This window comes from Hyperolius riggenbachi, chromosome 8, assembly GCF_040937935.1.
Source record: "Hyperolius riggenbachi isolate aHypRig1 chromosome 8, aHypRig1.pri, whole genome shotgun sequence".
Lineage (NCBI taxonomy): Eukaryota > Metazoa > Chordata > Amphibia > Anura > Hyperoliidae > Hyperolius > Hyperolius riggenbachi.
In genome coordinates this window covers 178,371,166-178,386,985 of record NC_090653.1, presented here as the reverse complement: position 1 = coordinate 178,386,985, position 15,820 = coordinate 178,371,166, and the positions used below count along the sequence as shown (strand labels likewise).

General features: G+C 44.6%; 1 protein-coding gene across 2 annotated transcripts in view; it reads left to right on the top strand.

Moving 5' to 3' along the window:
• NHSL2 (NHS like 2) overlaps positions 1-15,820 on the top strand; it is a 593,959-nt gene that overhangs the window by 452,400 nt on the left and 125,739 nt on the right. For both annotated transcript variants that reach the window (XM_068247787.1, XM_068247788.1), the window contains exon 5: positions 9,540-9,725. In XM_068247787.1, the coding sequence (XP_068103888.1) occupies positions 9,540-9,725 (186 nt within the window). The remainder of the gene's footprint in view (positions 1-9,539; positions 9,726-15,820) is intronic.

The window sequence follows — 15,820 nt, the reverse complement described above, 5'->3', positions numbered from 1 at the left end:
AAGTAATCAGCCCACGTTAAGTTTTCCACATTTTCTAACAATACAGCAACAAACATAAATGCATTTTATTGGAATTCAATGTGAAAGACAAATACAAAGTAGTATACACGTCACAAGAGAAACAGAAAACCTACATGAAACCAAACTATTATTGCTAATAAATAAATGCTACGTTGGGTTTAGATTATTTATCAGCCACCTTTCATCTGAGTTCTGTCACTTGCACATACACATTGCACGATGCATGCTAATGACATTTTAAAGTGTACCTGTGTGTATGGTAATGTTAGTACAAATACAGCTGCACTGTGACGGCCTCAGAGGTTGTCGAACAGAATATTTGGAGCTACAACACAATGAAGTAACTAGTACACAACGGACAAGTCAGGCTCAAGGATACAGTTACTAATAAATTTACAAAGGTTAAAATAACAAAAATAGCACCGTTCAAGTATTCATTCTGAAATGGATGAAGTATGACACAACTGTAAACCTACCAAGACAAGGACATCCGCATACACTCACAAGACGAACAAGGACAGCGCTGATCAAAATTGTAGTCATAAGAACCATGCTAAGATCGACAGCTCAGGTGGGGGAATCTGTCCATAGGACAACTATTACTCGTGCAGTGCACAAAGCAGGCCATTTGAAACAAGACAAGTGGGGGACACAGCAAACATGTGGAAGAAAGTGCTCTGGTCAGATGACACCAAAATTTAACTTTTTAAGCAAAATGCTAAACAGTATGTGTGACGGAAAAATAACAATGCATATCGCTCTGAACACTCCATCACCACTGTCAACTGCCCACGCGCACAATACTTTGTATTACTCTGACACTTGGTATTTCAATAATATTTATTCACATTTTGGACAGCACTATGACTAAAGGTTGGAAACATGTTCAGGGCAAAATACTTTGAGAAATCACTGTAAAAATAATTAGTACTAAATAACAATGAAAAAGGGAAATTTTAAAATCAAGAAGGTAAGTTTATAACTTTACTTAATACTAAAACACAATTAATAAATTAATAACTTAATAATTGTTTCATATCGATATTACTGTAAAATTATAGAGATGGGCCGAACTGTTCCCCCGCGAACGGTTCCAGGCGAACATTGGGTGGTTCGCGATCACCGGCAAAGGCGAACTTTTGCGGAAGTTCGGTTCACCCCCATAATGCTCCATTACGGTCAACTTTGACCCTCTACATCACAGTCAGCAGGCACACTGTCGTCAATCGGACTACACTCACTCCTGGAGCACCCCCCCCCCCTTTATAAAAGGCAAGGTTCTCTGGCCGTTTTACTCACTCGTCTGCCTTCGCCAGCGGAGGTTCACCTTCCAGCAGGGCAACGACCCTAAACATAAAGCCGGGGCAAAAATGGAATGGTTTAAAACAAAACATATTCACGTGTTAGAATGGCCCAGTCAAAGTCCAGATCTAAATCCAATGGAGAATCTGTGGCAAGATCTGAAAAACGCTGTTCTCAAACGCTGTCCATCTAATCTGACTGATCTGGAGCTGTTTTGCAAAGAAGAATGGGCAAATATTTCAGTCTCTAGATGTGCAAAGCTGGTAGAGACACACCCTAAAAGACTGGCAGCTGTAATTGCAGCAAAAGGTGGTTCTACAAAGTATTGACTCAGGGGGCTGAATAATTACACACACCCCACTTTGCAGTTATTGATTTGTAAAAAAAATGTTTGGAAACATGTATGATTTTCATTCCACTTCTCACGAGTAAACCACTTTGTATTGGTCTTTCACGTGGAATTTCAATAAAATTTATTCATGTTTGTGGCAGTAATGTGACAAAATGTGGAAAACTTCAAGGAGGCCGAATACTTTTGCAAACCACTGTATATATGCAGAAAAGGTCAGGGTTAACTCCAAAAATATAGCTACAACCAGCTTCAACATTATATGATTAATTCTTCCTGTGATACAATGAAAGCACCAATGCTGTTTGTAAAAATTACAAACAGGCAAAGCTGATAGCATCTCCCCCTCTCTGCCTGTGACAAATTCACTCTGCTCACCTCCTCTCTCCTGCATAGAAAATCGCAAGATACTAACTTTCGCCTCCTACTGCACAGAGTGATCTCCAGTAAGCTCTTAGTACACAGAAAATACTATCTGAAAATGCAAAAGACAACACATGTTTAATTGTGAGAGAATTAGAGAATTAAAACAAAAATTAAAAATGATTAGGCTTAAAGAAAGCATACTTTGAAAATCACATGAAGACTTGGGCACAGGATAAAGCGGGTATATGGCTTTTCCTGCTGCCTCACCAGTCCCTTTAATGTTAATTACTATTCCACCTCCACAACCCCATGAAACATAAGGAAATAAAGGAATCAGCTTCTAGCTATTACAAGAGGAAAGATTATCAAATTCCACAAACAAGTTCAGCTGCAGCTTCTGACGAAGCCAACATTACTCACTGAGAGCCACTATGGAAATAATTACCTTTATAGTCTATGGAGGCGCATCAGTTCTGAGCACCACATTACAGGAAAGTTATTGCAGTTTTAGAGCAGGTGCAGAGACGAGCAACAAAATTGATACGTGGGATGGAAGGTCTCACTTACCAAGAAAGGTTAGATAAACTGGGTTTATTTAGTCTAGAGAAAAGACGCCTTAGAGGGGATCTAATTAACATGTATAAATACATCAGAGGGCAATATAAAAGCTTGGCGGATGAGCTCTTTGTCCCTAGGCCTTCTCAAAGGACTAGAGGACATGATCTGCGCATGGAGGAAAAAAATGTTTTAGCCATTTATTTAGGAAAGAGTTCTTTACAGTAAGAGTGATTAAGATGTGGAATGCATTGCCACAGGATGTAGTTATGGCAAACTCTATACCTGCATCTAAAGGGGGCTTAGATGCTTTCCTTGCGTTGAAAGACATCCATGGCTACAATTACTAGGTAATGCCTAATGATGTTGATCCAGGGATTTTATCTGATTGCCAATTTGCTATCTGGAGTCGGGAAGGATTTTTTTCCCTTTTGGGGCTAATTGGACCATGCCTTGTAAGGGTTTTTCGCCTTCATCTGGATCAACAGGGATATGTGAGGGAGTAGGCTGGTGTTGTACTTTGTTCTCTGGTTTAACTCGATGGACGTATGTCTTTTTTCAACCCAAATAACTATGTAACTATGTAACAATGATACGCCCAAATCTTCATACGTTGAAAAGGACTGCTCCTTGAGGAAAGGCATATAAACTACATGAAAATAACACTATTATGCTGTGAATAAAAGTTTATCTCAGGGACACTTTAAGGCTACACCACTTGAGGACAACAGACTTTAATCCAGATAGAGACCAAGGAATATTGACAGACAACGAGCAACGCAGCTTTAACGCCTCACTAAAGGGCCAACGATATCAGCACACACCTGATTTCCCCTCCACTAGGGATGATCAGAAAGAGCAAATTCTGTTCCGCCGGAATTCACGGATTCCACCAGCGCTTAATTCCGTCATTCTGAAAATTCCGCCGGATTTTTGCGAAGTTCCGTGGAATTCCGGATTCCGGCGAAAAATTAAAGTAATCGCAAATAGAACCTTGTTTATGCTAAATGGTATCCCATAGAACCTATTGGGCTTGATTCACAAAGCGGTGCTAACCTACTTAGCACGTCTAAAGTCTTTAGACGTGCTAACAAGGGTGCTAAGTAGGTTAGCACCGGATTTCTCAATGAGATCGCGCGCTAACTTTGCGCGCGCAAAGTTTTACGCGCGCAAAGTTTTGTGCGCACTAAGTCCCATAGGCTTTAATGGGCACTTCGCTCGGAGCGCCCTGCGCTCTGTACAGTGTGTGCGTAAAGTTTTACGCGCATAAAGTTTTATGCGCGAAAAGCTCGTTTAGACATGCTAAGGGGGTTTTCACAGGCGTGCTAACAGTTAGCACTGCTTTGTGAATCAAGCCCATTGACTGTTCCCTTAATCATTTTTCTCCCTCCTCCCTTCTTATTTTCAAAAGCCAGCTTACATACATTGGCCGGAATCGAACCCAGGTCTAGTGCTTGGTAGGCAGCTCTCCTCACCACTATACCACCACCAACACTACATGCTGAAGCCAGCCTAGCATGTACCATTATGATATATCCAAGAGAAAAATTAGCTTGCATAGGGATTTGTAGGATGTCAAAAGCCAACTCACATACATTGGCCAGGAATCGAACCCAGGTCTACCGCTTGGTAGGCAGCTATCCTAACCATTATACCACCAACACAACACACTACAATGCTACATGCTGAAGCCAGCCTAGCATGTACCATTGTGATATATCCAAGAGAAAATTGAGCTTGCTTATGGATTTGTAGGATGTCAAAAGCCAACTCACATACGTGAGTTTCTCACTTGTGCCCACCAGCACAAGTGAGAAACTACTCTCCCAAATAATCTGCAGAGGCCCCAGGGAAAAAAAGTTAAGATGGGGGAGACACCTTGGGGGCCTCTGTAGGTTATGGAACCCTCGATGGTAGCGCCAGCACTGAGAACAGGTTACCAAAATATGGTGGCTGGTTGCGGATAACACAATTGAAGGTACTGTGGTTGCGGGCTGGGATGCAGGTACAGAGTTGCAGAGTTGTATAATATTCCCGCTCCAGGATGAAAGAGAAATACATTAAATCGGCTTCCAGCAATTAATGGCAAACAATGCATACTGTTTTACTAGTACATACTTAAATAGTTATTTGGGTTGAAAAAATACATATGTCCATTGAGTAAAGTACAACGGCAGCCTGCTCCCTCACATATCCCTGTTGGTCCAGAGGAAGACGGAAAAAAAACCCTTACAAGGCAAAGGCCCAATAATCACCAAAAGGAATAAAATACCTTCCTGACTCCAGAAGGCAATCTGATAAAATTCCTGGATCAACATCATTGGGCATTACCTGGTAATTGTAGCTATGGATGTCTTTCAACACAAAGAAAGCATCTAATCCCCATTTACATGCAGGTATACAATTTGCCAAAACTACTTCCTGTGGCAATGCATTCCACATCTTTAACACTCTTACTGTAAAGCACCCTAACCTAAATAAATGGCTACAACGGTTTTTCCTCCATGCGCAGATCATGTCCTGTAGTACTTTGAGAAGGCCTAGGGACAAAAAGCTCATCCGCTCAGCATTAATATTGACCTCTAATGTATTTCTACATGTTGATTAGCACAAGGCGTCTTTTCTCTATAATAAAAAAAAAAACAAGTTTATCTAAGCTTTATTACTAAGTGAAACCTTTCATCACACGTAACAATTTTTTTGAACGTCTCTACACCTGCACTAACACTACATTATATTTCCTGTAATGTGATGGCAAGAACTTAATTTCATATTCCAGATATGGCCATTACTACAGAGTTAAACAGGGGCAATATTATGCTAGCATCTCAAGTTTTTACTTCCCTTTTAATGCATCCAAACATTTTATAACCTTTAGCTGCAGCGGCTTGGCATTGCATATGATTACGAAGTTGCGAAGCCAGAGAAACCAGGCAAAGGCAGTGCTAGCACACTGCTTGCAGTCTATATATCCTCCTCCACCTCCACTGTCTGTCTACAAGTTGTAGTAGCTGATAAAAGTGCAATTAGAGGGCAGGCAAGCTGGTAAATATACACAGCATGATGCAGAGCTTGCCTGGAGGGTCCTTAGGCAAACATCTATCTTGTTTCTCCCCATTGTTCTAATGACTGCATGTGTGGACAAGACTTTAAACAAGTTGAAAAGTTTTTGACAGTCCCTAGACTCCAGGAGGGCTGCTTTCTGACTTGTGTAAGAGACTGGCAGGGACAGGAGTCATATTATAGGCAAGTAGCCTCTGTGTGATGTGAGACTGCAATACAGCTCTGCTCTATCTCAGGCTATTCTAAAGGTGCATACACACATCAGACTATAGTCTTTGGAAAATGAAAGATCACAGACCAATCTTACCACCCTTCATGTAGTATGAGAGCCATACTCTACACAGTCTTTTCTTTGGAGCTGAACTCCACATCAGAAAAAAATCTTTGCAAGATGCTGCACACACAGATGCTGTACAGACACAAAAGATCAATATCTGCAAAAGATCTGTCCCTGCCAAAAATCCATTCCTGCAAATTGCAATGATAGTCTATGAGATCTGCAGATCATCATACACACATAATTTAACTGACATTCATCTGCAGATCAAGCAATCATCTGCAGATCTGAAAATCCATCCTGGTGGATCTGATCTGCAGATGAATGTCATCAAAATAATGTGTGTATGATGATCTGCAGATCTCATAGACTATCATTGCAATTTGCAGGAATGGATTTTTGGCAGGAACAGATCTTTTGCAGATACTGATCTTTTGTGTCTGTACAGCATCTGTGTGTGCAGCATCTTGCAAAGATTGTTTTCTGATGGGGAGTTCAGCTCCATAGAAAAGACTGTGTAGAGTATGGCTCTCATACTACATGAAGGGTGGTAAGATTGGTCTGCGATCTTTCATTTTCCAAAGACTATAGTCTGATGTGTGTATGCACCTTCAGTCTCTCTCCACTCCTCCTCTCTCTGAGCTAGTGCACGCCAAAATCACAATAGCAATCGCTAGCAATTTGCAAGTGCGATTATGTGAAGCGATTTTCAGAGCGATTTTTGAATGAATCGCTCCAAAAAATGCTACATGCAGTGTGTTTGCGATTTTTAAAAAATCACAATGCTGCTGTGAGAACACCGTCATATGGTAACATTAGCCAAGCGCTTTTCAAATCACGGTCGATTTGAAAATCGCTCAGAAGCACTCTTGGTTGGCACCAGCCCTCCCTCATTCACCTTTGTTTCCCTCTTCCCCTAGTGCTGGCTGGCTGTGTCTTCTTCTTATACAGGAAAGCTAAATAAAAGTGCAATCCTGGTGAGGCAAATTATTGATATTATTATTATTTAGTATTTATATAGCGCCACCATCTTCCGCAGCGCTGTACAGAACATATTGTCTTGTCACTTAACTATCTTCTTCCTTCTCTTTCAGCTTTTCTCTCCTCACCGTTTCTCCCCTTCTCTGCATAAGGTCTCAGACACGCTATAGGCGCTTTTCTGAGCGATTTTACCGCGATCATGATTTTACCATGATTTTAATGTACGTCAATGGAAGCCCTTTTTAAAAAGCTCTCAGAAAGTTCTGATGGCTAAAAAGTGCTCATAAAAGCGCTTATAGTGTATCTGAGCCCCTAGTATTTGTGTGCTGCGGGTAAGTTGGGCACCAGGAGCGCCGAATAATGGCTCTTCCTGCTGCCACTAAACTCCCTGGCGGTGTTAAATACTATTCCCCCTCCGAGTCGTTGCAACTCCGAGGGAGGTGTAATTTGGGGTACGAATTTCCCTTACGCGCCCCGCGCAGCATATTATTGCTGCTATGGGGCTCCTAGTTTGGGTAACCGGTGCTGAGCGGCGTGCACCAAAACCACCTGCTTTGCCTTCTCTCTCCTCTCTCCAATCTTGTTATTAGAAACCATAATCTAAAGCTGGCCATACATGCATCAATTGTTACGGACAGATTCTTTCACTATGATCGACTCATAATGGCTTTTCCACCTGTCAGTACTGAGTATGGATGTGGCCTATAGGGTTTCATACTATAGTGAAGTGGGTCGTGGGCAGGCAGTGATTCACTGCCACTGACCACCAATAAAAAGCTGGTAAGCAAGGCATGGATTTTGGGGGGGAGTGAAAACAGTGATGAAAGGAGGGATACCGAAACTTTGGAAATTAGCATTAACGAGGCAGGGATCATGGTGCCAGCAGGAAGGTCAGTAAGGATGTGTCTGGTAATGCGGGAGGGGATATCCGAGGTGGAAGAGGGGCATATTTGAGGGATTAGTAGAGATGGTGGCGAAGGGGAGGACATAAGTGTGTGTGTGGGGGGGGGAGGAGGAATGAGCTTTGGGGAATTAAAGTGGCCATAGATCTGTTGACTTGATAGCCGATCGACCATCCGTTTTGATATTATCGAATCAGATAAAAATTTTGGGTGGAAATTGGTTGAATGTATCAATCTGAGATGTTGGGAAATCTCATGCCAATGTGGTTGTCAGGTGCGATAATCACGGCATGAGATAACCATGAATGATAGACATGACGTAAACCCCGGCCGTTGTCCCTCAAAATGTATTATGTGCACCTGTTGCCTGTATTTTCGCATTGGCGCTCCACGTGACTACTGGCATATACGACGTGGGGTGCCTGTGTGACGTCATTTGGGCTGGGGCTGCCATGATAACGGGTCTCTGGTTTGTGTTTCCCCCCAGGGCCAAAAGGTCCCAGTCCTCCCCTGAGTGTTGTCATCATCTGATTCAGAATGCACCTCGTAGTCTTGGCCAGATGTGGTTGACATATCTGCGTGCTCAAGCCCAGTTGAAATCGTTGTATAAGGCAAAGGAAGAAGTATAGTAGGCTTGGCACTACAGTTGATAGACCCTCATCGAGCTGTGTTGTGGTGCGCAGTGTACTCATATAGCCCATTCAAGCGCCAGCTGCAGTGTGCTCTGGTGGACAGCATATAGATGTATTGCAGGAAGAAAGAGCATAGGAGAAACCGGCACTGCTGCAAAAACGCTGGTTTATTATGTACAAAAATAGAATGCAAGTGCCATTGCAAAACACAGATAAAAAAACATGATGCTGAATCAAAAACGTACCATTGGTAGGGCTATAGTTGGTGCGGTGGGTGCTGGGTGCATTAAGCCTGACGGCCGTTTCACACACGTCTGCGCATCTACGGAGGCTGTAAGGTGGGGAAGTCAGCTGCCGGTGTAGAATGTCACTGGAGCGCAAATGCATTCCATGCTCTGGCGCCGACCTGAAGGGAAGTGGAGGGGCGGAGCAATTGAGCGGCGTGACGCCACCATAGAGTGCACGGTTATTTATACCGGCAGCTGACATCCCCCACCTTGCAGCCTCCGTAGATGCGTAGACGTGGGCGAAACGGCCGTCAGGCTTAATGCACCTAGCACCCACTGCACCACCTATAGCCCTACCAATGGTACGTTTTTGATTCAGCATCATGTTTTTTTATGTGTGTTTTGCAATGGCACTTGCATTCTATTTTTGTACATAATAAAACAGCGTTTTTGCAGCAGTGCCGGTTTCTCCTATGCTCTTTCTTCCTGCAGTAGATTATTATTATTATTGACTTATAAAGCACCAACAAAGTCAGTGGCGCTGTACAAAATAAGAAATAAACATGGGGTACAAAATAATACAGACAACGGTATACACTATACTGTATATGAAATACAGAGTTGGTACAGAATACAGAATCCGTACAAAATACAGGATTAGTATTTACAGTGACAAAATTAATATGAATAAATGTGTAACAAATTCCAAAATACAAAAGGGTGAGATGGTTTGACTTGGCTTCTTGGTTGGGACAAGACGGATAGACCTGCTTTAAATTGATCATCTTTATTATGTTTCTTTTCATATACTGTATTATATATACAGTATATATACCAGTATATAACTTATTTTCTTCTTTGCAGGAGAACTCTTTGACAAGCACGCCAGCTCTCATCACTCCTTGTTTAATACTGAGACAGCAGTGAACCCAAAAACAACTTTAAGACGTAGAAGGACTATAATTGGGTTCTCTCATCATCAGACACAGAATCAAGGAGAAACCAAAAAAGTTACAGCTCTTGAGTCAACTCCTAAGAAGACCATATCAGGTCTCATTTTTAAATTATTTTATTTCACAAATCATAAGGACAAATATACATAGAAAAAATGTTATAGAAAATGCATGTGTCTTTAAAACATTTTCTTAATTATAATATAATTTATTTGTGCAGCTCACAATTTCTCAGTTATATTAGATTGATTTTGATTATCAAGACAGGTTAGGCTTCTTTCCCATGAGCAGCTGAAGGTGGTGAATTTACCGCCTGTGAGCTGCTCCAGTCCACCAGTTGGATACTTGCTAGTGCTCAGCAAAGGCGGTGGACAGGCCACCCATCCCCCATATTGTTGCATCTGAGTAGGGAGGATGCTGTGCTCACATGCAACATGCAATGGTTTTTCACTGCCAGGTAAAACCGCTGCATGTTATACATGACATGCACAGAGTTACACAATGCTGCCATTTGGCTGCATGTTATTGCAGGAGAAGCTTGTGCCTGAACTGCTCTACAACTGAGCTGCTCGAATCTCACTGCTGCTGTGAGTCCATGTACATTTGCTCAAGATGGCCCGAATGGTTCGCCCGGCAGGTAGTTCTCGCGGATTTCAGCTGTCCGCGGCGGGTAGCTAACTCATAGCGCATTCGACCCGCCCCCTATACCTAGTCATTGGGCTAAACTTTGTCCCTCTACATCACAGTTAGCAGACACATGGCAGCCAATCAGGCTGCACCAACTCTCTGGACCCCCACCCCCCTATATGACGGCGGAAGGCCAAAACTAGTCGGGATGAGAGCGGGCAATGCTGCATATCTGGTCGCAAGTATACCAGCGGAGTACCCCATATAGTGGGAGGCAGGGCCACCATCAGAAATTTTGGGGCCCCTCACACATCATCAGGCCTGGGCCCCCCCCTCCCTGGGCCCACCCACTGGTTGCTATACCCGCCCACTAGCCACCCCACCCCTGTGTCCGTGCACGAAGTCCGCTGCGGCTAAAAATGTGCATGGCTCCAGCACTGAAGAAAGCAGCATGCACAGCGTGATGCGACAAAAAGTGGGCGTAGCCATGGCATGTTGTGGGTGGAGCCAAATACTAAAAAAATACAGGTAGTCCCCAGTTAACGAATGAGATAGGGACTTGTACGTCCGTTCTTATCCTTTATCCATTCTCTTTTCTTCCTGTGCCTCTTTTGTCCCCCTCTATCTCACCCCAGTTTGTGCCTCTTTTGTGTCCCTCTGCGTGACCTCATGTTCCTCTCTCATTTATTTTCTCCCTGTGCCTCTTTTGTCCGCCTCTGTTCCCCCTGTGCCTCTTTTATACCCCTGTGTTACCTCTTGTCCCCTTCTGTCTCAGCTCATCCCCCTGCCATAGCCAGGTATAGGTGCCCCCAGTATAGGTATCCAGGCATAGGTGCCCCCAGTATAAACAGCCAGTTATAGGTGGTGCCCCAGTGTAGGTAGCCTGGTGTATATGCCCCCAGTATAGGTAGCCTGGTATGGGTGGTGCACCAGTATAGGTTAGCCAGGTACAGGCGCCCCAGTATAAGTAGCCAAGTATAGGTGGTGCCCCAGTATAGGTAGCCAGGTACAGGTGGTGCCCTCAGTAAAAGGTGTTGCCAAAGTATAGATAGCCAGGTATAGGTGGTGCATCAGTATAAGTAGCTAGGTATAGGTGGTTCCAGCCCCAGTATAGGTAGCCAGCTAAGGTGGTGCCCCAGTATATGTAGCTAGGTATAGGTGGTTCCAGCCACAGTATAGGTAGCTAGGTATAGGTGGTGGCTCAGTATAGGTAGACTGTAGCCAGATATAGGCGGTGCCCCAGTATAGAAAGTCCGCTGTAGAGGGCTCACTCATCTGCTCCCCACGTTCAAGTGCTGATGTCACTCTTCTCTCAGTGCTGGAACATGTTGTACTGGTTAGTGAGCTACAGGCCCGCAGCCAGCATATGCTGGCCTTCCAGCGCTTTGGGGGGACCCAGGGCCCCCATAAGCCCAGGGCCCCTCACTGCAGTGTCAGTTGTCCCCCCCTGATGGCTGCCCTGGTGGGAGGTGTTATTTTCCAAGAGGGTCTCTACTGGAGTAGGACCCTCTGAATGTGAGTGACATGTTTGCTGCATTCTGGAATATTTTTACTCAAATAAAAGTGTCTTTTTTACTCACCATTGAGAGAAACTGTTTGTTTTGTGCACTGAGTTGCACATTTAGGTATCTAAGGAACCTATGTGGGATCTCTGGAGGTGGAGGAAAGCTATGGTAGCATCCTGATGTGGGATCGCTTGAGCGCTACTGTGTGACTGGCATCTAGGGAAAGCTTAGTTAGGCTCTTGCGTTAGGCTTGTTAGCTTGCTCCTTGTTGATACTTGTTGCTAAAAAGCACTCCTCATCCTCAATAGCTCTTTTGAGAGCTAATGTTGTTCTTGTGATCTATTTTTTTTTTGTGTGTGTCCCACAGACACTTGTGTTGCATATACAGCCCTGTCAGTCAGTCGCAGCTGCTGGACCTTGGCCCCTTGGTAATTCCTACTGTGCCACTGCCAGGCCCAGCACATTCAGTGACTACCTGTGTGTATGACAGCTGCATATTTGTAATACCAATCCCTGCATACCTTTTCAGTAGTGCACCTACCTACATGACCACAAACAGTGTTATATTATATACCAGTCACTCGCTGCACCTGTTGATGGTACCTGTGTGTGTGACAGCTGCACATTTCACCTATCTACGTGAGCGCACGCAGTGTTATATACCACCAATCACTGCACCTGTTCACGGTACCTGTGTGTGTGACAGCTGCACATTTGTAATACCAATCACTGCATACCTACCTGTTCAGTGCACCTACCTACGTGACCGCAAGCAGTGTTATATTATATACCAGTCACTGCACCTGTTCACGGTACCTGTGTGTGTGACAGCTGCACATTGTATTGATACCATTCACTGCATACCTGTTCACATACCTGTGTGACTGCACATTGTATTAGTCAAGTCAGTGCATACCTTTCACTTCAACCCCCCAATATGGGCAAAACAGGCAGAGGCAGGCCAGGCCACCTGGCAGGTCTGTTCGAGGTCATTCTGTCGTGATTTTGTGCGGCCCTGGACCAAAGTACAGTGTTCAGAAGGCGCGTGCCATCAACCCCCAAGATTTTCAGGACGTAGTTGACTATTTAACACAGAACACCTCATCTTCCTTAGCTTCCGCACGGAAGCGTGACATATCTTCCTCCTCCTGCTCTGATTCTGTCACCCCACTTAACACTCAGTCGGCCGCCACCTCCAAAGTGCCATCACCCCAGGGCTCAGCGGTGTGGAAATGTTTGTGTGTGTCTGCCTCAGATGAGAGCAATGCCATCTGTACTCTCTGCCACCAAAAATTGAGCCGTGGAAAGACCAAGACCCCTGTAGGGACAACTTCCTTATGAAGGCACATGGTGACAAAGCACAAACTGCAATGGGATGACCACCTGAGAAAAAGCAGCACACAAAAGCAAAGCCACACACCGCGGTGGAAGATACCAGGCCGCAATTATTTCTCAAAAAAAGTGATACCCAAACTGTACCGTGATGTTGAAAGGCAAGTGGTGTCATCTCTGGCACACAGCGTTGGGTTAAGGGTCCATCTGACCACGTGGTCTGCAAAGCACGGTCAGGCCTGCCCAAAAGACTAAGTCAGTCCTCACACACAGCATCTCTGCCTGCACGTCGTGTGACTGCCTGCCCCAAGACTAAGTCGCTCCCCACACAGCATCTCTGCCTGCAGGCCGCTTGACTGCCTTCTCCGCCACCACCAACAGGGTCCAGGACTCCAAGCGGATTCCTGATTTTTTAAGGCCACTGCTGCTGCTATAATATGTATAATATGTACATATAAAATGTACATGTGTCAATTCCCCTTCGTGAACGTTTTATTGCCGCGGTGAAGGGGCTTGCGTATCACAATGAAGCAATGACCGGTAACCATATGGGCTTGAAAACGCTATCGCCTGCACTCTGGCCATGGTGCGCACCAGTCCAGCACAGCCATCACTACACAAACAGCTGTTTGCGGTGCGTTACACAGTGAGTTTGGTCTGTCAGTGTGAAGCAGTACACTAATTACACTACCTGAGTGATGTATACACATGCAAGATGTTTTAAAGCACTTTAGGCCTCCAATTTAGCATGTAATGTGATTTCTACCCTTAAAACGCTGCTGTGCGTCAAATCCGGATTTTTCCCAGGGACTTTTGGCGTGTATTCTACTCTGCCATGCAAAAACTCAGGTGTTAGAACCTGAGTTTTTGAATGGCGGAACATCTCTAGCCAGACGGAGCATACTGTATTACCAGCGCATATCTTTCTACTGTATTTTTGTGATTTAACTTACTATACCATAGCTCTCTTTGTAGGTGACACTGTATAGATACAGTCCACAGTTGCCAGCTGGCATTCGTAGTCTGCCGGCCAGCACACTGTATTATACCAGTGCATATCTTTCCACTGTATTTGTGTGATTTAACTTACTATACCATAGCTCTCTTTGTGGGTGACACTGCATAGATACCGACCACAGTTGCCAGCTGGAATTTGTAGTCCGCCCGCCAGCACACTGTATTATACCAGTGCATATATTTCCACTGTATTTGTGTGATTTAACTTACTATACCATAGCTCTCTTTGTGGGTGACACTGTATATGTAATAATCCGCTCAGCTGGATGCACTGGCAGACAGCTGTTTGACCATTCCTCTAGTCTGTGGGCTGCAGGTCTCTGCAAGAGAGACCTGTCTTTCCATTACAAGTTTCTGGTCTGTTCTGCTGCTGAGGAATTTGCATACACTCGTTATGCAAATCCCCTACCTGCCTCCTTTGATGACTGGCAGTATAAAGAGCTATGTTTCCCAGAGTCCTTGGCTGGTCATAAGAGTTAGTCCTGTGAGACACTGGAGTGTCAGCCTTGCTCATTGTTTGAAGATTAGTTTAGAGTAATTCCTGGAACTGCACTAGGCAGATTCCCTAGTGCAGTTAGGATTGCATATCTGTTTTGTTTGTCTGTTGCGATTGTCCTGTCCCAACGGTGGCCGACAGGAAGTCGTTCTGATCTTTGTTCTTGGAGTATAGCTGGAGCAGCGGTTGCTACCAGCTATCTCCTCTATCTGTCTTGCCTGGATCGCACTCGCCTAGCGCTAGTGCTGTGGATCCGTCTGATCTCCATCTCTCTTGCTGTACTTTGGATCGCACTTGCTCTGGCGGAAAGAGCAGTGGATCCAGCTCGCTCTGTTTCTATACTTGGATCGCACTCGCTCTGGCGGAAAGAGCAGTGGATCGATTTTTTATCCTACTGGCGCCTCTGTTCATCGATTCATCCAGTGAACCACCCTTGGTGGAAGGGTGTTGTACCCTCCTTTTCTTCTATCACAGAGAGCGACATCTTAATCCTGAGTGGGGACAGGTTTATACTCCCCACCTGCCTATACAGTGGTTGCCTCAGCGGTAACCCTTGTTTGTAAGTATAATACTTACCTTTCATTTTTTCCATTTGGGCTAATACATACTACACTATATTGGGCTCTCGGTTTGTCTGCTTATATCTCTTGCTGTTATCTCTCACTTATTCCTGTTTTTGTGTATCTGTCTTGTCTGCTACGAACGCTTGCTGGAGGCTCGGTGAGGTAACCGTTAAGCAAGCGCTCGCGTCTTCTGTTTCATGTTTGTCTGTCGGTGGTTAGTAAGGCGTGCTTGTCTCTGTTGTGCTTATTACGCGGGGACCGCGCATAAACGCGTGCACTGTTGCGAATGAGTGCGGTGTTCGCGTTTAGTTAACGTTTGTTGTTTTCCTTATCTTCTCATTGTATGGTTTGCTGTGCCTTTGCTACTCTTGTGTTCTGCCTTGCTGTAGCCTTGCCTCTCTCGCGATTGCGTTCCTACTTCATATCTGCTGTTGTGTGTGCACCGTCGCGGGTTGGCGACTAGTTTGGTGCACACACATACAATCTGTCCCTGTGCTCATTCTCTTCCGCAATCGCTTCTCTTGCGATTACGTTCTCACTTGGTTTCTTCTGTTGTGTGTCCACCGTCGCAGGTTGGCGGCTAGATTGGTGGACATACATACATTCCTCATCTGTGCTTATTCGGTCTTGTGTCGCTGTTAGCAATCGCCAT